Here is a 23393-nt window from a genome sequence, read left to right as displayed (position 1 = left end):
CTGACCAGAGCCCTCTTCCCTAATTAGAGCACTACCTGACCAGAGCCCTATTCCCTAATTAGAGCACTACCTGACCAGAGACCTATTCCCTAATTAGAGCACTACTTGACCAGAGCCCTATTCCCTAATTAGAGCACTACCTGACCAGAGCCCTATTCCCTAATTAGAGCACTACCTGACCAGAGCCTAATTCCCTAATTAGAGCACTACCTTTGACAAGAGCTCCATATAGGGAATAGGGTGCCATTTTAGAAACAACCTGTGAGTTTGTGTTACCTGGTAGTACCAGCCGATGAAGCCCAGGTTCCCTGTAGCCGTAGAGGAAGTGTTGAGACAAGGACAGTTTCCTGTGTAGTTGTAGTAGACTCTAGCAGCTTCAGAGATACCCCCTAACAGCTGGTAGTCTGACACACTGCTGGGGTCAAAGCTAAGGTGTTTGCACACCACCTGGGAACAAAACAACAAAAGATATCACGGATGTAGAGATTTTTTTTTTTTTTAAGTTGGCAGACAGTTTGGGCTTAGAAATGACAATTATTGTCTCAGTATAGTAAATACAGGATTTCTGTGGTCCGTGTTCGTCACACGAGGCACAAACATGGAACAATTACTAATGAATTGATACGTCTGACAACAGCAGAGTGAAAATACTTTTCCCGCTAATTAAATAGTAATACTAGGTAATAAGTAAGAGTTTTTTTCATAGGTAACCTTTTAAAGCACTTTGTTTACAAAACAAACACCTCCGTTCCATTTCAGTCCAAATCCAAACGGCTCAACCAACGTTAGAAAGCTCTCTCTCTCTCGTCTCGGAGCTGTTTACCGGTTGTTTTCTCATAAAACATTTCAAAAAAATGTAGTGTCTAATTTACATATGAAATTGAGTGGAATGAAACAAAAGGCTTCATTTAAATGTATAGCTCTGCGCTTAGCATAGCGAGGAGACATATTTTGTTGTTAAAAGATTTATCGACCTAGCTATGGTTTCCTCCCTCCGCCTCATTCTCACCCTACCAGGACAACTTCTCAACTTTACGAAAGTGACTGTTTCATCTACAGTGACAATTACTGCAGTTGAGATACATTTAAAATGGGATTTTTTTTTTTTTTTTTTTCATCGTTCGTGGTTTGCTTTCAGACATAGTTACTGTATTGGTCGTTGTCATGGTAGCAGCAGAGTTTGCTGCCTGTCCTGTTCTGTCTGCTAGCTGTTTTTGTTCTGTCAGTCTTTGTAAAAGGCTGCTGGAGAGACTGTGGCTGCTTGTTAGGACGTTGGACTGGAGTTCTGGCAGAATGGAGGCTGTTACTGAGGCTTTTGTCTACAGGCGGGCTAGGGGAGGAGGAGGAGGGGGAGGAGGAGGAGGAGGTTGAGGAGGAAGGGGGAGGATGTCGATGGATATATGAGAAGGAGGGGTAGAGCAACAGGCATGTCTGAACCGCAGATTTATGCCATGAAAAAAGAAAAACGTCCAGCAATTGCTCTAAAGCATCTCCTCTCTACTTTTCAGATAGGATTAGTCTCCTACATTCATCTTTGCCAACAGATTTCCCCCCCTTTAAACCCTCAATACTCCCTTCCCACAGTCACTCACATAATCACATTAGCTTTGTCATTAAAAAAGCTCACTGGCTAAACCGCTTAAACCACCCATAGGGCAGGCATACATTACAGGCACTGAGCCACAACGGCTCCAAATGTCCATTCAGCTTCTCCGTGTCTGTTAACCTGCTGCACCACTAGGGGATTTAGGATTTATATATATCGATGAGGACTACAAATGTTTTTTTTTTTAAAAAATTTTTAAGTTGATATATTTCTACTAATGAAAAAGCAACAGAACATTGGACATCTCATTAAACTCACAGGATGGTTGGAGCACCCCAGGAGGGTGAGCAAGCACTAGCAGCGTTTAGGGTTCAGGGTTTAGGGTTTAGGGTTCAGGGTTTAGGGTCAATGGTGCTGCCTTGGTTGGGGACGTGACGTGTCAGAGGAGCTGGTACAAAGAATGATGGGTCAGAGTCCTTCAGCCTTCTATAACAGCCTCTACAGTCCAGGGATCACTGAGTCCTTCAGCCTTCTATAACAGCATCTATAGTCCAGGGATCACAGATCCCTTCAGCCTTCTATAACAGCCTCTATAGTCCAGGGATCACTGAGTCCTTCAGCCTTCTATAACAGCCTCTACAGTCCAGGGATCACTGAGTCCTTCAGCCTTCTATAACAGCCTCTACAGTCCAGGGATCACTGAGTCCTTCAGCCTTCTATAACAGCCTCTACAGTCCAGGGATCACTGAGTCCTTCAACCTTCTATAACAGCCTCTATAGTCCAGGGATCACTGAGTCCTTCAGCCTTCTATAACAGCATCTATAGTCCAGGGATCACAGAGTCCTTCAGCCTTCTATAACAGCCTCTACAGTCCAGGGATCACTGAGTCCTTCAGCCTTCTATAACATCCTCTATAGTCCAGGGATCACAGAGTCCTTCAGCCTTCTATAACAGCATCTACAGTCTAGGGATCACTGAGTCCTTCAGCCTTCTATAACAGCCTATATAGTCCAGGGATCACTGAGTCCTTTAGCCTTCTATAACAGCCTCTACAGTCCAGGGATCACTGAGTCCTTCAGCCTTCTATAACAGCCTCTACAGTCCAGGGATCACTGAGTCCTTCAGCCTTCTATAACAGCCTCTATAGTCCAGGGATCACTGAGTCATTCAGCCTTCTATAACAGCATCTATAGTCCAGGGATCACTGAGTCATTCAGCCTTCTATAACAGCCTCTATAGTCCAGGGATCACTGAGTCCTTCAGCCTTCTATAACAGCCTCTATAGTCCAGGGATCACTGAGTCATTCAGCCTTCTATAACAGCATCTATAGTCCAGGGATCACTGAGTCCTTCAGCCTTCTATAACAGCCTCTATAGTCCAGGGATCACTGAGTCATTCAGCCTTCTATAACAGCCTCTATAGTCCAGGGATCACTGAGTCATTCAGCCTTCTATAACAGCCTCTATAGTCCAGGGATCACTGAGTCATTCAGCCTTCTATAACAGCATCTATAGTCCAGGGATCACTGAGTCCTTCAGCCTTCTATAACAGCATCTATAGTCCAGGGATCACTGAGTCATTCAGCCTTCTATAACAGCCTCTATAGTCCAGGGATCACTGAGTCATTCAGCCTTCTATAACAGCATCTATAGTCCAGGGATCACTGAGTCATTCAGCCTTCTATAACAGCCTCTATAGTCCAGGGATCACTGAGTCCTTCAGCCTTCTATAACAGCATCTATAGTCCAGGGATCACTGAGTCATTCAGCCTTCTATAACAGCCTCTATAGTCCAGGGATCACTGAGTCATTCAGCCTTCTATAACAGCATCTATAGTCCAGGGATCACTGAGTCATTCAGCCTTCTATAACAGCATCTATAGTCCAGGGATCACTGAGTCATTCAGCCTTCTATAACAGCATCTATAGTCCAGGGATCACTGAGTCATTCAGCCTTCTATAACAGTGGATGGTCAGGGGGCCGGAACATATGGTCAAATAATTTATATATTTTCCATAATAAAAAATATGATATATCCAGCTGTTTGAAGTAAAAGAGGCAAAAAACAAAATTTTAAAATAGGAAGCATAGACACAGATATACTGCTTCTTAGACTGGCTTTCAATGAGAATGACAGATCTATAACTCACATTTCTATGTGAATTTGGACGGGTCGCCCAAAAAGGTGCCATATTGCAGCTTTAACAATTAAAAAGTATACAGCTGATATCATCAAATTACATAGTACTGATACATAGTACTGGTACAGAGTACTGTTACATAGTACTGTTACATAGTACTGTTACAGAGTACTGGTACATAGTACTGTTACATAGTACTGTTACAGAGTACTGTTACAGAGTACTGTTACAGAGTACTGGTACAGAGTACTGTTACAGAGTACTGGTACATAGTACTGTTACAGAGTACTGTTACAGAGTACTGTTACATAGTACTGTTACAGAGTACTGGTACAGAGTACTGTTACAGAGTACTGTTACATAGTACTGGTACATAGTACTGTTACAGAGTACTGTTACAGAGTACTGTTACAGAGTGCTGGTACATAGTACTGGTACATAATACTGGCACATAGTACTGGTACATAGTACTGGTACACAGTACGGGTACATAGTACTGTTACAGAGTACTGTTACATAGTACTGGTACAGAGTACTGGTACATAGTACTGGTACATAGTACTGTTACATAGTACTGGTACAGAGTACTGTTACATAGTACTGTTACAGAGTACTGTTACAGAGTACTGTTACAGAGTACTGTTACAGAGTACTGTTACAGAGTACTGTTACATAGTACTGGTACATAGTACTGTTACATAGTACTGTTACATAGTACTGGTACATAGTACTGTTACATAGTACTGGTACATAGTAATGGTACATAGTACTGTTACATAGTACTGGTACATAGTACTGTTACAGAGTACTGGTACAGAGTACTGTTACAGAGTACTGTTACAGAGTACTGTTACAGAGTACTGGTACATAGTACTGTTACATAGTACTGGTACATAGTACTGTTACATAGTAATGGTACATAGTACTGGTACATAGTACTGTTACATAGTACTGGTACATAGTACTGGTACATAGTACTGTTACAGAGTACTGGTACAGAGTACTGTTACAGAGTACTGGTACAGAGTACTGTTACAGAGTACTGTTACAGAGTACTGGTACATAGTACTGTTACATAGTACTGGTACATAGTACTGGCACATAGTACTGTACCAATGTCAGACAAACAGGGTTTAGTGGAGAAGAAAACGCCACAGATGCACTTCTGAGGCCTACTGTGTAAAATTCTCCCTCTCTCCCGCCCAGGGGCTTTATTGGCATGGGAAACATGTTAATGTTGCCAAAGCAAGTGAAGTAGATAATATACAAAAGTGAAGAGACACCTCACAAGACACCTCACAATCCTCACAACCACACAAGAAGAAGAAACGAACAAGTCCCAAAAGGCACCATGATCCTTAAGTAGTGCACTACTGTCAAACCCGGTCTGGTCAAAAGTAGTGCACCACTGTCAAACCCGGTCTGGTCAAAAGTAGTGCACTACGGTCAAACCCGGTCTGGTCAAAAGTAGTGCACTACTGTCAAACCCGGTCTGGTCAAAAGTAGTGCACTACTGTCAAACCCGGTCTGGTCAAAAGTAGTGCACTACTGTCAAACCCGGTCTGGTCAAAAGTAGTGCACCACTGTCAAACCCGGTCTGGTCAAAAGTAGTGCACTACTGTCAAACCCGGTCTGGTCAAAAGTAGTGCACTACTGTCAAACCCGGTCTGGTCAAAAGTAGTGCACTACTGTCAAACCCGGTCTGGTCAAAAGTAGTGCACTACATAGGAAACGGGGTAACATTTGGGTCTTAAACATTATGAAATGTAAATTTACTTTGAATATTAATGCAGTTAATTGACAGTTGTAATAAACAAAATAATAAGAAAAGAAAAAAAGACGAAAGATGACACCTACTTGTAACACAACCATTTGAATCAGAGACAGAGAGGATGTGGCAGAGCAGATAAAGGAAGTAGAGACAGAGAGGATGTGGCAGAGCAGATAAAGGAAGTAGAGACAGAGAGGATATGGCAGAGCAGATAAAGGAAGTAGAGACAGAGAGGATGTGGCAGAGCAGATAAAGGAAGTAGAGACAGAGAGGATGTGGCAGAGCAGATAAAGGAAGTAGAGACAGAGAGGATGTGGCAGAGCAGATAAAGGAAGTAGAGACACAGAGGAAGTGGCAGAGCAGATAAAGGAAGTAGAGACAGAGAGGATGTGGCAGAGCAGATAAAGGAAGTAGAGACAGAGAGGATGTGGCAGAGCAGATAAAGGAAGTAGAGACAGAGAGGATGTGGCAGAGCAGATAAAGGAAGTAGAGACACAGAGGATGTGGCAGAGCAGATAAAGGAAGTAGAGACAGAGAGGATGTGGCAGAGCAGATAAAGGAAGTAGAGACAGAGAGGATATGGCAGAGCAGATAAAGGAAGTAGAGACAGAGAGGATGTGGCAGAGCAGATAAACGAAGTAGAGACAGAGAGGATGTGGCAGAGCAGATAAAGGAAGTAGAGACAGAGAGGATGTGGCAGAGCAGATAAAGGAAGTAGAGACAGAGAGGATGTGGCAGAGCAGATAAAGGAAGTAGAGACAGAGAGGATGTGGCAGAGCAGATAAAGGAAGTAGAGACAGAGAGGATGTGGCAGAGCAGCTAAAGGAAGTAGAGACAGAGAGGATGTGGCAGCTAAAGGAAGTAGAGACAGAGAGGATGTGGCAGCTAAAGGAAGTAGAGACAGAGAGGATGTGGCAGAGCAGATAAAGGAAGTAGAGACAGAGAGGATGTGGCAGAGCAGCAAAAGGAAGTAGAGACAGAGAGGATGTGGCAGCTAAAGGAAGTAGAGACAGAGAGGATGTGGCAGCTAAAGGAAGTAGAGACAGAGAGGATGTGGCAGTTAAAGGAAGTAGAGACAGAGAGGATGTGGCAGTTAAAGGAAGTAGAGACAGAGAGGATGTGGCAGCTAAAGGAAGTAGAGAGAGAGGATGTGGCAGATAAAGGAAGTAGAGACAGAGAGGATGTGGCAGAGCAGATAAAGGAAGTAGAGACAGAGAGGATGTGGCAGCTAAAGGAAGTAGAGACAGAGAGGATGTGGCAGCTAAAGGAAGTAGAGACAGAGAGGATGTGGCAGTTAAAGGAAGTAGAGACAGAGAGGATGTGGCAGTTAAAGGAAGTAGAGACAGAGAGGATGTGGCAGCTAAAGGAAGTAGAGAGAGAGGATGTGGCAGATAAAGGAAGTAGAGACAGAGAGGATGTGGCAGATAAAGGAAGTAGAGACAGAGAGGATGTGGCAGATAAAGGAAGTAGAGACAGACAGGCTGTGGCAGCTAAAGGAAGTAGAGACAGAGAGGATGTGGCAGATAAAGGAAGTAGAGACAGAGAGGATGTGGAAGCTAAAGGAAGTAGAGAGAGAGAGGATGTGGAAGCTAAAGGAAGTAGAGACAGAGAGGATGTGGAAGCTAAAGGAAGTAGAGACAGAGAGGATGTGGAAGCTAAAGGAAGCAGAGACAGAGAGGATGTGGCAGATAAAGGAAGTAGAGACAGAGAGGATGTGGAAGCTAAAGGAAGCAGAGACAGAGAGGATGTGGCAGATAAATGAAGTAGAGACAGAGAGGATGTGGCAGTTAAAGGAAGTAGAGACAGAGAGGATGTGGAAGCTAAAGGAAGTAGAGACAGAGAGGATGTGGAAGCTAAAGGAAGTAGAGACAGAGAGGATGTGGAAGCTAAAGGAAGTAGAGACAGAGAGGATGTGGAAGCTAAAGGAAGTAGAGACAGAGAGGATGTGGCAGCTAAAGGAAGTAGAGACAGAGAGGATGTGGAAGCTAAAGGAAGCAGAGACAGAGAGGATGTGGCAGAGCAGATAAAGGAAGTAGATACAGAGAGGATGTGGAAGCTAAAGGAAGTAGAGACAGAGAGGATGTGGCAGAGCAGATAAAGGAAGTAGAGACAGAGAGGATGTGGCAGCTAAAGGAAGTAGAGACAGAGAGGATGTGGAAGCTAAAGGAAGTAGAGACAGAGAGGATGTGGAAGCTAAAGGAAGTAGAGACAGAGAGGATGTGGCAGAGCAGATAAAGGAAGTAGAGACAGAGAGGATGTGGCAGCTAAAGGAAGTAGAGACAGAGAGGATGTGGCAGCTAAAGGAAGTAGAGACAGAGGATGTGGCAGATAAAGGAAGTAGAGACAGAGAGGATGTGGAAGCTAAAGGAAGTAGAGACAGAGAGGATGTGGCAGAGCAGCTAAAGGAAGTAGAGACAGAGAGGATGTGGCAGCTAAAGGAAGTAGAGACAGAGAGGATGTGGCAGCTAAAGGAAGTAGAGACAGAGAGGATGTGGAAGCTAAAGGAAGTAGAGACAGAGAGGATGTGGAAGCTAAAGGAAGTAGAGACAGAGAGGATGTGGCAGCTAAAGGAAGTAGAGACAGCTAATTGGAAACAGTACATTCACAGGGTAGTACAGGTTGAATGGATTCAGTGAGGTAGAAAGAAAATAATTGTTGTTAATGTGATTTTTCCCTTCCCTTGTTTTAACCTTTTCTGTAAGTAAAACTAAATATGAACTATTAAATTATTAACAATTGGGCTACTATGTAAAATACTAGGAGATTTCTTATTCTACTTGTGTAATACAATTTAATACATTATTATGAAAGATATATAAATTTGATATAGATATATATATATATATATATATGTGTGTACCTGTATTGGCCAGCGTGGGAGAGGTTGGAGGAAGTTAGCTTCGTAAGGATAGTCAACCATGGCCAGATTCACCCAGGTCTCTTGGAGCCAGGCCTTAAAACCATCCAAGTCCGTCTTCTTGAGTGGGGAACATAAGCTAAACTCCCCGGACAGCCATTGGAGGCCGTCATCTGCACAGAGATGAGTAAAATAGTCCTCATGAGTTAACTAGGCTTTAAACTAGCTTTGAAAAAAGGCTATTTCATCCTACCAGTTGCTGTGACGTTGTCATTCAGACAGGCTAATTCATCCTACCAGTTGCTGTGATGTTGTCATTCAGACAGGCTAATTCATCCTACCAGTTGCTGTGATGTTGTCATTCAGACAGGCTAATTCATCCTACCAGTTGCTGTGATGTTGTCATTCAGACAGGCTAATTCATCCTACCAGTTGCTGTGATGGTGTCATTCAGACAGGCTAATTCATCCTACCAGTTGCTGTGATGTTGTCATTCAGACAGGCTAATTCATCCTACCAGTTGCTGTGATGTTGTCATTCAGACAGGCTAATTCATCCTACCAGTTGCTGTGACGTTGTCATTCAGACAGGCTAATTCATCCTACCAGTTGCTGTGATGTTGTCATTCAGACAGGCTAATTCATCCTACCAGTTGCTGTGACGTTGTCATTCAGACAGGCTAATTCATCCTACCAGTTGCTGTGATGTTGTCATTCAGACAGGCTAATTCATCCTACCAGTTGCTGTGATGTTGTCATTCAGACAGGCTAATTCATCCTACCAGTTGCTGTGATGTTGTCATTCAGACAGGCTAATTCATCCTACCAGTTGCTGTGATGTTGTCGATGGCCTTCCAGGACCTCCGGATGTTAACGTCACAGTTCAGTCCACTCCTGGCGAAGTCCTGGGTGACTATCTTATAGAAATCTCCACATGGAACCATGTCAGGGAACTGCCATATGGGGGCAGAGGCAGCCAGAGCTCTGGAGTACACAGAGAGACAGATATAACCCAGTATTAACCACACAGAGAGACAGATATAACCCAGTATTAACCACACAGAGAGACAGATATAACCCAGTATTAACCACACAGAGAGACAGTTAGAACACATTGTTAACCACACAGAGAGACAGTTAGAACCCAGTATTAACCACACAGAGAGACAGTTAGAACACATTAACCACACAGAGACAGTTAGAACCCAGTATTAACCACACAGAGAGACAGTTAGAACACAGTATTAACCACACAGAGAGACAGTTAGAACACAGTATTAACCACACAGAGAGACAGTTAGAACACATTAACCACACAGAGAGACAGTTAGAACCCAGTATTAACCACACAGAGAGACAGTTAGAACACATTGTTTACCACACAGAGACAGTTAGAACGCAGTCTGAGATTTTCCTCAGGTCAAATAGCACCCTATTCCCTATAAAGCACACTACTTTTGACCACAGCCCTATGAGCCCTGGTCAAAAGTAGTTCACTATATAAAAATATAAAAATAGGGCCCCATGAAGACCTGTACACAGTATCTCTTACCCAACAACAACATTAGGGTATTTCATTCTCAACCAGGCAGAGAGCATCCCTCCGTAGGACCCTCCGATGGCGATCACAGGACTTTCCTGAGCTCCAAGCACCTTCCTCTTCAGTTCTCTGATGAGCACAGCGAAGTCAGCGAGCGCCTGCTCCGACGTCAGGTAATTCAGGTGCTTGGTGTCCTGTTTGTGAAGACAAAGCATGTTTAACGAACAGTGTTTCTAAACGTGTAGTAAACCAACACGTCATATTTAAAATGCTATATACCGTGTGTGTGTGTGTGTGTGTGTGTGTGTGTGCAAAAGCATTACGGTTCATTTACACTGTAAGAGTCTTGTCCAAACGGCAGGGATTCTCCATAGTAACGGTGCTCTGCAAACACCAACATGGCTCCCAGATCCTCTGCAACGTCCCACATGAAACCCTACAGACAAAAAGTACAAGGCAAAATATTCTAACAAATGATGCAAGGCATGCTGGGAAGATGAATACATTACAGAACAGAGAAGATGAATACAGAACAGAGAAGATGAATACAGAACAGAGAAGATGAATACAGAACAGAGAAGATGAATACAGAACAGAGAAGATGAATACATTACAGAACAGAGAAGATGAATACATTACAGATCAGAGAAGCTGAATACAGAACAGAAAAGATGAATACATTACAGAACAGAGAAGATGAATACATTACAGAACAGAGAAGATGAATACATTACAGAACAGAGAAGATGAATACAGAACAGAAAAGATGAATACATTACAGAACAGAGAACAGAAAAGATGAATACATTACAGAACAGAGAAGCTGAATACAGAACAGAGAAGATGAATACATTACAGAACAGAGAACAGAAAAGATGAATACATTACAGAACAGAGAAGATGAATACAGAACAGAGAAGATGAATACAGAACAGAGAAGATGAATACAGAACAGAGAAGATGAATACAGAACAGAAAAGATGAATACAGAACAGAACAGAGAAGCTGAATACAGAACAGAGAAGATGAATACAGAACAGAGAAGATGAATACAGAACAGAAAAGATGAATACATTACAGAACAGAGAACAGAAAAGATGAATACATTACAGAACAGAGAAGCTGAATACATTACAGAACAGAGAAGATGAATACATTACAGAACAGAGAAGATGAATACATTACAGAACAGAAAAGATGAATACAGAACAGAAAAGATGAATACAGAACAGAACAGAGAAGATGAATACAGAACAGAACAGAGAAGATGAATACAGAACAGAAGAGAGAAGATGAATACATTACAGAACAGAGAAGCTGAATACAGAACAGAACAGAGAAGATGAATACATTACAGAACAGAGAAGATGAATACATTACAGAACGGAAAAGATGAATACATTACAGAACAGAGAAGATGAATACAGAACAGAGAAGCTGAATACATTACAGAACAGAGAAGATGAATACATTACAGAACAGAGAAGATGAATACATTACAGAACAGAGAAGATGAATACAGAACAGAAAAGATGAATACATTACAGAACAGAGAAGATGAATACAGAACAGAACAGAGAAGATGAATACAGAACAGAAGAGAGAAGATGAATACATTACAGAACAGAGAAGATGAATACATTACAGAACAGAGAAGATGAATACATTACAGAACAGAAAAGATGAATACATTACAGAACAGAGAAGCTGAATACAGAACAGAACAGAGAAGATGAATACAGAACAGAAAAGATGAATACAGAACAGAACAGAGAAGATGAATACAGAACAGAACAGAGAAGATGAATACAGAACAGAAAAGATGAATACAGAACAGAGAACAGAGAAGATGAATACAGAACAGAGAAGATGAATACAGAACAGAGAAGATGAATACAGAACAGAGAAGATGAATACAGAACAGAGAAGATGAATACAGAACAGAGAAGATGAATACAGAACAGAGAACAGAGAAGATGAATACATTACAGAACAGAGAAGATGAATACAGAACAGAGAAGATGAATACAGAACAGAGAAGATGAATACATTACAGAACAGAGAAGATGAATACAGAACAGAGAAGATGAATACATTACAGAACAGAGAAGATGAATACATTACAGAACAGAGAAGATGAATACATTACAGAACAGAAAAGATGAATACATTACAGAACAGAGAAGCTGAATACAGAACAGAACAGAGAAGATGAATACAGAACAGAAAAGATGAATACAGAACAGAAGAGAGAAGATGAATACATTACAGAACAGAGAAGCTGAATACAGAACAGAACAGAGAAGATGAATACATTACAGAACAGAGAAGATGAATACATTACAGAACAGAAAAGATGAATACAGAACAGAGAAGCTGAATACATTACAGAACAGAGAAGATGAATACATTACAGAACAGAGAAGATGAATACATTACAGAACAGAGAAGATGAATACAGAACAGAAAAGATGAATACATTACAGAACAGAGAAGCTGAATACAGAACAGAGAAGATGAATACATTACAGAACAGAGAAGATGAATACATTACAGAACAGAGAAGATGAATACAGAACAGAACAGAGAAGATGAATACAGGACAGAGAAGATGAATACAGAACAGAACAGAGAAGATGAATACAGAACAGAGAAGATGAATACATTACAGAACAGAGAAGATGAATACATTACAGAACAGAGAAGATGAATACAGAACAGAACAGAGAAGATGAATACAGAACAGAACAGAGAAGATGAATACAGAACAGAGAAGATGAATACAGAACAGAGAAGATGAATACAGAACAGAACAGAGAAGATGAATACAGAACAGAGAAGATGAATACAGAACAGAGAAGATGAATACAGAACAGAGAAGATGAATACATTACAGAACAGAGAAGCTGAATACAGAACAGAGAAGATGAATACATTACAGAACAGAGAAGATGAATACATTACAGAACAGAGAAGATGAATACATTACAGAACAGAGAAGATGAATACAGAACAGAAGAGAGAAGATGAATACATTACAGAACAGAGAAGATGAATACATTACAGAACAGAGAAGATGAATACAGAACAGAAGAGAGAAGATGAATACATTACAGAACAGAGAAGATGAATACATTACAGAACAGAGAAGATGAATACAGAACAGAAAAGATGAATACATTACAGAACAGAGAAGCTGAATACAGAACAGAGAAGATGAATACATTACAGAACAGAGAAGATGAATACAGAACAGAACAGAGAAGATGAATACATTACAGAACAGAGAAGATGAACACATTACAGAACAGAGAAGATGAATACATTACAGAACAGAGAAGATGAATACAGAACAGAACAGAGAAGATGAATACAGAACAGAACAGAGAAGATGAATACAGAACAGAACAGAGAAGATGAATACAGAACAGAACAGAGAAGATGAATACAGAACAGAACAGAGAAGATGAATACATTACAGAACAGAGAAGATGAATACATTACAGAACAGAACAGAGAAGATGAATACATTACAGAACAGAACAGAGAAGATGAATACATTACAGAACAGAACAGAGAAGATGAATACAGAACAGAACAGAGAAGATGAATACAGAACAGAACAGAGAAGATGAATACATTACAGAACAGAGAAGATGAATACAGAACAGAACAGAGAAGATGAATACAGAACAGAAGAGAGAAGATGAATACAGAACAGAGAAGATGAATACAGAACAGAGAAGATGAATACATTACAGAACAGAGAAGCTGAATACAGAACAGAGAAGATGAATACATTACAGAACAGAGAAGATGAATACATTACAGAACAGAGAAGATGAACACATTACAGAACAGAGAAGATTAATACATTACAGAACAGAGAAGATGAATACATTACAGAACAGAGAAGATGAATACAGAACAGAACAGAGAAGATGAATACAGAACAGAGAAGATGAATACAGAACAGAGAAGATGAATACATTACAGAACAGAGAAGATGAATACAGAACAGAACAGAGAAGATTAATACATTACAGAACAGAGAAGATGAATACAGAACAGAAGAGAGAAGATGAATACATTACAGAACAGAGAAGATGAATACATTACAGAACAGAGAAGATGAATACAGAACAGAACAGAGAAGATGAATACATTACAGAACAGAGAAGATGAATACAGAACAGAAGAGAGAAGATGAATACATTACAGAACAGAGAAGATGAATACATTACAGAACAGAGAAGATGAATACAGAACAGAAAAGATGAATACATTACAGAACAGAGAAGCTGAATACAGAACAGAGAAGATGAATACATTACAGAACAGAGAAGATGAATACAGAACAGAACAGAGAAGATGAATACATTACAGAACAGAGAAGATGAACACATTACAGAACAGAGAAGATGAATACATTACAGAACAGAGAAGATGAATACAGAACAGAACAGAGAAGATGAATACAGAACAGAACAGAGAAGATGAATACAGAACAGAACAGAGAAGATGAATACAGAACAGAACAGAGAAGATGAATACAGAACAGAACAGAGAAGATGAATACAGAACAGAACAGAGAAGATGAATACAGAACAGAACAGAGAAGATGAATACATTACAGAACAGAGAAGATGAATACATTACAGAACAGAACAGAGAAAATGAATACATTACAGAACAGAACAGAGAAGATGAATACATTACAGAACAGAACAGAGAAGATGAATACAGAACAGAACAGAGAAGATGAATACAGAACAGAACAGAGAAGATGAATACATTACAGAACAGAGAAGATGAATACAGAACAGAACAGAGAAGATGAATACAGAACAGAAGAGAGAAGATGAATACAGAACAGAGAAGATGAATACAGAACAGAACAGAGAAGATGAATACATTACAGAACAGAGAAGATGAATACAGAACAGAAGAGAGAAGATGAATACATTACAGAACAGAGAAGATGAATACATTACAGAACAGAGAAGATGAATACAGAACAGAAAAGATGAATACATTACAGAACAGAGAAGCTGAATACAGAACAGAGAAGATGAATACATTACAGAACAGAGAAGATGAATACAGAACAGAACAGAGAAGATGAATACAGAACAGAACAGAGAAGATGAATACAGAACAGAGAAGATGAATACAGAACAGAGAAGATGAATACAGAACAGAACAGAGAAGATGAATACAGAACAGAGAAGATGAATACAGAACAGAGAAGATGAATACAGAACAGAGAAGATGAATACATTACAGAACAGAGAAGCTGAATACAGAACAGAGAAGATGAATACATTACAGAACAGAGAAGATGAATACATTACAGAACAGAGAAGATGAATACATTACAGAACAGAGAAGATGAATACAGAACAGAAGAGAGAAGATGAATACATTACAGAACAGAGAAGATGAATACATTACAGAACAGAGAAGATGAATACAGAACAGAAGAGAGAAGATGAATACATTACAGAACAGAGAAGATGAATACATTACAGAACAGAGAAGATGAATACAGAACAGAAAAGATGAATACATTACAGAACAGAGAAGCTGAATACAGAACAGAGAAGATGAATACATTACAGAACAGAGAAGATGAATACAGAACAGAACAGAGAAGATGAATACATTACAGAACAGAGAAGATGAACACATTACAGAACAGAGAAGATGAATACATTACAGAACAGAGAAGATGAATACAGAACAGAACAGAGAAGATGAATACAGAACAGAACAGAGAAGATGAATACAGAACAGAACAGAGAAGATGAATACAGAACAGAACAGAGAAGATGAATACAGAACAGAACAGAGAAGATGAATACATTACAGAACAGAGAAGATGAATACATTACAGAACAGAACAGAGAAGATGAATACATTACAGAACAGAACAGAGAAGATGAATACATTACAGAACAGAACAGAGAAGATGAATACAGAACAGAACAGAGAAGATGAATACAGAACAGAACAGAGAAGATGAATACATTACAGAACAGAGAAGATGAATACAGAACAGAACAGAGAAGATGAATACAGAACAGAAGAGAGAAGATGAATACAGAACAGAGAAGATGAATACAGAACAGAGAAGATGAATACATTACAGAACAGAGAAGCTGAATACAGAACAGAGAAGATGAATACATTACAGAACAGAGAAGATGAATACATTACAGAACAGAGAAGATGAACACATTACAGAACAGAGAAGATTAATACATTACAGAACAGAGAAGATGAATACATTACAGAACAGAGAAGATGAATACAGAACAGAACAGAGAAGATGAATACAGAACAGAGAAGATGAATACAGAACAGAGAAGATGAATACATTACAGAACAGAGAAGATGAATACAGAACAGAACAGAGAAGATTAATACATTACAGAACAGAGAAGATGAATACAGAACAGAAGAGAGAAGATGAATACATTACAGAACAGAGAAGATGAATACATTACAGAACAGAGAAGATGAATACAGAACAGAACAGAGAAGATGAATACATTACAGAACAGAGAAGATGAATACAGAACAGAAGAGAGAAGATGAATACATTACAGAACAGAGAAGATGAATACATTACAGAACAGAGAAGATGAATACAGAACAGAAAAGATGAATACATTACAGAACAGAGAAGCTGAATACAGAACAGAGAAGATGAATACATTACAGAACAGAGAAGATGAATACAGAACAGAACAGAGAAGATGAATACATTACAGAACAGAGAAGATGAACACATTACAGAACAGAGAAGATGAATACATTACAGAACAGAGAAGATGAATACAGAACAGAACAGAGAAGATGAATACAGAACAGAACAGAGAAGATGAATACAGAACAGAACAGAGAAGATGAATACAGAACAGAACAGAGAAGATGAATACAGAACAGAACAGAGAAGATGAATACAGAACAGAACAGAGAAGATGAATACAGAACAGAACAGAGAAGATGAATACATTACAGAACAGAGAAGATGAATACATTACAGAACAGAACAGAGAAAATGAATACATTACAGAACAGAACAGAGAAGATGAATACATTACAGAACAGAACAGAGAAGATGAATACAGAACAGAACAGAGAAGATGAATACAGAACAGAACAGAGAAGATGAATACATTACAGAACAGAGAAGATGAATACAGAACAGAACAGAGAAGATGAATACAGAACAGAAGAGAGAAGATGAATACAGAACAGAGAAGATGAATACAGAACAGAACAGAGAAGATGAATACATTACAGAACAGAGAAGATGAATACAGAACAGAAGAGAGAAGATGAATACATTACAGAACAGAGAAGATGAATACATTACAGAACAGAGAAGATGAATACAGAACAGAAAAGATGAATACATTACAGAACAGAGAAGCTGAATACAGAACAGAGAAGATGAATAAATTACAGAACAGAGAAGATGAATACAGAACAGAACAGAGAAGATGAATACATTACAGAACAGAGAAGATGAACACATTACAGAACAGAGAAGATGAATACATTACAGAACAGAGAAGATGAATACAGAACAGAACAGAGAAGATGAATACAGAACAGAACAGAGAAGATGAATACAGAACAGAGAAGATGAATACAGAACAGAGAAGATGAATACAGAACAGAGAAGATGAATACAGAACAGAGAAGATGAATACAGAACAGAGAAGATGAATACAGAACAGAGAAGATGAATACAGAACAGAGAAGATGAATACAGAACAGAGAAGATGAATACAGAACAGAACAGAGAAGATGAATACATTACAGAACAGAGAAGATGAATACATTACAGAACAGAACAGAGAAGATGAATACATTACAGAACAGAACAGAGAAGATGAATACATTACAGAACAGAACAGAGAAGATGAATACAGAACAGAACAGAGAAGATGAATACAGAACAGAACAGAGAAGATGAATACATTACAGAACAGAGAAGATGAATACAGAACAGAACAGAGAAGATGAATACAGAACAGAAGAGAGAAGATGAATACAGAACAGAGAAGATGAATACAGAACAGAGAAGATGAATACATTACAGAACAGAGAAGCTGAATACAGAACAGAGAAGATGAATACATTACAGAACAGAGAAGATGAATACATTACAGAACAGAGAAGATGAACACATTACAGAACAGAGAAGATGAATACATTACAGAACAGAGAAGATGAATACATTACAGAACAGAGAAGATGAATACATTACAGAACAGAGAAGATGAACACATTACAGAACAGAGAAGATGAATACATTACAGAACAGAGAAGATGAATACATTACAGAACAGAGAAGATGAATACAGAACAGAACAGAGAAGATGAATACAGAACAGAACAGAGAAGATGAATACAGAACAGAGAAGATGAATACATTACAGAACAGAGAAGATGAATACAGAACAGAACAGAGAAGATTAATACATTACAGAACAGAGAAGATGAATACAGAACAGAAGAGAGAAGATGAATACATTACAGAACAGAGAAGATGAATACATTACAGAACAGAGAAGATGAATACAGAACAGAACAGAGAAGATGAATACAGAACAGAAGAGAGAAGATGAATACATTACAGAACAGAGAAGATGAATACATTACAGAACAGAGAAGATGAATACAGAACAGAAAAGATGAATACATTACAGAACAGAGAAGATGAATACAGAACAGAAGAGAGAAGATGAATACATTACAGAACAGAGAAGATGAATACATTACAGAACAGAGAAGATGAATACAGAACAGAAAAGATGAATACATTACAGAACAGAGAAGCTGAATACAGAACAGAGAAGATGAATACAGAACAGAACAGAGAAGATGAATACAGAACAGAACAGAGAAGATGAATACAGAACAGAACAGAGAAGATGAATACAGAACAGAACAGAGAAGATGAATACATTACAGAACAGAGAAGATGAATACATTACAGAACAGAACAGAGAAGATGAATACATTACAGAACAGAACAGAGAAGATGAATACATTACAGAACAGAACAGAGAAGATGAATACAGAACAGAACAGAGAAGATGAATACAGAACAGAACAGAGAAGATGAATACATTACAGAACAGAGAAGATGAATACAGAACAGAACAGAGAAGATGAATACAGAACAGAAGAGAGAAGATGAATACAGAACAGAGAAGATGAATACAGAACAGAGAAGATGAATACATTACAGAACAGAGAAGCTGAATACAGAACAGAGAAGATGAATACATTACAGAACAGAGAAGATGAATACATTACAGAACAGAGAAGATGAACACATTACAGAACAGAGAAGATGAATACATTACAGAACAGAGAAGATGAATACATTACAGAACAGAGAAGATGAATACAGAACAGAACAGAGAAGATGAATACAGAACAGAACAGAGAAGATGAATACAGAACAGAGAAGATGAATACATTACAGAACAGAGAAGATGAATACAGAACAGAACAGAGAAGATTAATACATTACAGAACAGAGAAGATGAATACAGAACAGAAGAGAGAAGATGAATACATTACAGAACAGAGAAGATGAATACATTACAGAACAGAGAAGATGAATACAGAACAGAACAGAGAAGATGAATACATTACAGAACAGAGAAGATGAATACAGAACAGAAGAGAGAAGATGAATACATTACAGAACAGAGAAGATGAATACATTATAGAACAGAGAAGATGAATACAGAACAGAAAAGATGAATACATTACAGAACAGAGAAGCTGAATACAGAACAGAGAAGATGAATACATTACAGAACAGAGAAGATGAATACAGAACAGAACAGAGAAGATGAATACATTACAGAACAGAGAAGATGAACACATTACAGAACAGAGAAGATGAATACATTACAGAACAGAGAAGATGAATACAGAACAGAACAGAGAAGATGAATACAGAACAGAACAGAGAAGATGAATACAGAACAGAACAGAGAAGATGAATACAGAACAGAACAGAGAAGATGAATACAGAACAGAACAGAGAAGATGAATACAGAACAGAACAGAGAAGATGAATACAGAACAGAACAGAGAAGATGAATACATTACAGAACAGAGAAGATGAATACATTACAGAACAGAACAGAGAAAATGAATACATTACAGAACAGAACAGAGAAGATGAATACATTACAGAACAGAACAGAGAAGATGAATACAGAACAGAACAGAGAAGATGAATACAGAACAGAACAGAGAAGATGAATACATTACAGAACAGAGAAGATGAATACAGAACAGAACAGAGAAGATGAATACAGAACAGAAGAGAGAAGATGAATACAGAACAGAGAAGATGAATACAGAACAGAACAGAGAAGATGAATACATTACAGAACAGAGAAGATGAATACAGAACAGAAGAGAGAAGATGAATACATTACAGAACAGAGAAGATGAATACATTACAGAACAGAGAAGATGAATACAGAACAGAAAAGATGAATACATTACAGAACAGAGAAGCTGAATACAGAACAGAGAAGATGAATACATTACAGAACAGAGAAGATGAATACAGAACAGAAGAGAGAAGATGAATACATTACAGAACAGAGAAGATGAATACATTACAGAACAGAGAAGATGAATACAGAACAGAACAGAGAAGATGAATACATTACAGAACAGAGAAGATGAATACAGAACAGAAGAGAGAAGATGAATACATTACAGAACAGAGAAGATGAATACATTACAGAACAGAGAAGATGAATACAGAACAGAAAAGATGAATACATTACAGAACAGAGAAGCTGAATACAGAACAGAGAAGATGAATACAGAACAGAACAGAGAAGATGAATACAGAACAGAACAGAGAAGATGAATACAGAACAGAACAGAGAAGATGAATACAGAACAGAACAGAGAAGATGAATACAGAACAGAGAAGATGAATACATTACAGAACAGAGAAGATGAATACAGAACAGAACAGAGAAGATTAATACATTACAGAACAGAGAAGATGAATACAGAACAGAAGAGAGAAGATGAATACATTACAGAACAGAGAAGATGAATACATTACAGAACAGAGAAGATGAATACAGAACAGAACAGAGAAGATGAATACATTACAGAACAGAGAAGATGAATACAGAACAGAAGAGAGAAGATGAATACATTACAGAACAGAGAAGATGAATACATTATAGAACAGAGAAGATGAATACAGAACAGAAAAGATGAATACATTACAGAACAGAGAAGCTGAATACAGAACAGAGAAGATGAATACATTACAGAACAGAGAAGATGAATACAGAACAGAACAGAGAAGATGAATACATTACAGAACAGAGAAGATGAACACATTACAGAACAGAGAAGATGAATACATTACAGAACAGAGAAGATGAATACAGAACAGAACAGAGAAGATGAATACAGAACAGAACAGAGAAGATGAATACAGAACAGAACAGAGAAGATGAATACAGAACAGAACAGAGAAGATGAATACAGAACAGAACAGAGAAGATGAATACAGAACAGAACAGAGAAGATGAATACAGAACAGAACAGAGAAGATGAATACATTACAGAACAGAGAAGATGAATACATTACAGAACAGAACAGAGAAAATGAATACATTACAGAACAGAACAGAGAAGATGAATACATTACAGAACAGAACAGAGAAGATGAATACAGAACAGAACAGAGAAGATGAATACAGAACAGAACAGAGAAGATGAATACATTACAGAACAGAGAAGATGAATACAGAACAGAACAGAGAAGATGAATACAGAACAGAAGAGAGAAGATGAATACAGAACAGAGAAGATGAATACAGAACAGAACAGAGAAGATGAATACATTACAGAACAGAGAAGATGAATACAGAACAGAAGAGAGAAGATGAATACATTACAGAACAGAGAAGATGAATACATTACAGAACAGAGAAGATGAATACAGAACAGAAAAGATGAATACATTACAGAACAGAGAAGCTGAATACAGAACAGAGAAGATGAATACATTACAGAACAGAGAAGATGAATACAGAACAGAAGAGAGAAGATGAATACATTACAGAACAGAGAAGATGAATACATTACAGAACAGAGAAGATGAATACAGAACAGAACAGAGAAGATGAATACATTACAGAACAGAGAAGATGAATACAGAACAGAAGAGAGAAGATGAATACATTACAGAACAGAGAAGATGAATACATTACAGAACAGAGAAGATGAATACAGAACAGAAAAGATGAATACATTACAGAACAGAGAAGCTGAATACAGAACAGAGAAGATGAATACAGAACAGAACAGAGAAGATGAATACAGAACAGAACAGAGAAGATGAATACAGAACAGAACAGAGAAGATGAATACAGAACAGAACAGAGAAGATGAATACATTACAGAACAGAGAAGATGAATACATTACAGAACAGAACAGAGAAGATGAATACATTACAGAACAGAACAGAGAAGATGAATACATTACAGAACAGAGAAGATGAATACATTACAGAACAGAGAAGATGAATACAGAACAGAAAAGATGAATACATTACAGAACAGAGAACAGAAAAGATGAATACATTACAGAACAGAGAAGCTGAATACAGAACAGAGAAGATGAATACATTACAGAACAGAGAACAGAAAAGATGAATACATTACAGAACAGAGAAGATGAATACAGAACAGAGAAGATGAATACAGAACAGAGAAGATGAATACAGAACAGAGAAGATGAATACAGAACAGAAAAGATGAATACAGAACAGAACAGAGAAGCTGAATACAGAACAGAGAAGATGAATACAGAACAGAGAAGATGAATACAGAACAGAAAAGATGAATACATTACAGAACAGAGAACAGAAAAGATGAATACATTACAGAACAGAGAAGCTGAATACATTACAGAACAGAGAAGATGAATACATTACAGAACAGAGAAGATGAATACATTACAGAACAGAAAAGATGAATACATTACAGAACAGAGAAGCTGAATACAGAACAGAACAGAGAAGATGAATACAGAACAGAAAAGATGAATACAGAACAGAACAGAGAAGATGAATACAGAACAGAACAGAGAAGATGAATACAGAACAGAAGAGAGAAGATGAATACATTACAGAACAGAGAAGCTGAATACAGAACAGAACAGAGAAGATGAATACATTACAGAACAGAGAAGATGAATACATTACAGAACAGAAAAGATGAATACATTACAGAACAGAGAAGATGAATACAGAACAGAGAAGCTGAATACATTACAGAACAGAGAAGATGAATACATTACAGAACAGAGAAGATGAATACATTACAGAACAGAGAAGATGAATACAGAACAGAAAAGATGAATACATTACAGAACAGAGAAGATGAATACAGAACAGAACAGAGAAGATGAATACAGAACAGAAGAGAGAAGATGAATACATTACAG

The 23393-nt window shown here is 38.2% G+C and overlaps 1 protein-coding gene across 2 annotated transcripts in view; it reads right to left on the bottom strand.

The window, feature by feature from the left end:
- prcp (prolylcarboxypeptidase (angiotensinase C)) overlaps positions 1–23393 on the bottom strand; it is a 74730-nt gene that overhangs the window by 12862 nt on the left and 38475 nt on the right. For both annotated transcript variants that reach the window (XM_090224044.1, XM_090224043.1), the window contains exons 3-7: positions 10191–10292; positions 9869–10050; positions 9143–9300; positions 8321–8490; positions 277–447 (exon numbers count right to left, since the gene is read on the bottom strand). In XM_090224044.1, the coding sequence (XP_090080170.1) occupies positions 277–447; positions 8321–8490; positions 9143–9300; positions 9869–10050; positions 10191–10292 (783 nt within the window). The remainder of the gene's footprint in view (positions 1–276; positions 448–8320; positions 8491–9142; positions 9301–9868; positions 10051–10190; positions 10293–23393) is intronic.

The sequence above is a fragment of the Oncorhynchus mykiss genome, chromosome 27 (assembly GCF_057628025.1).
Source record: "Oncorhynchus mykiss isolate SJ-2025 chromosome 27, ASM5762802v1, whole genome shotgun sequence".
NCBI classification, from domain to species: domain Eukaryota; kingdom Metazoa; phylum Chordata; class Actinopteri; order Salmoniformes; family Salmonidae; genus Oncorhynchus; species Oncorhynchus mykiss.
This window is presented reverse-complemented; position numbering and strand designations above follow the sequence as displayed.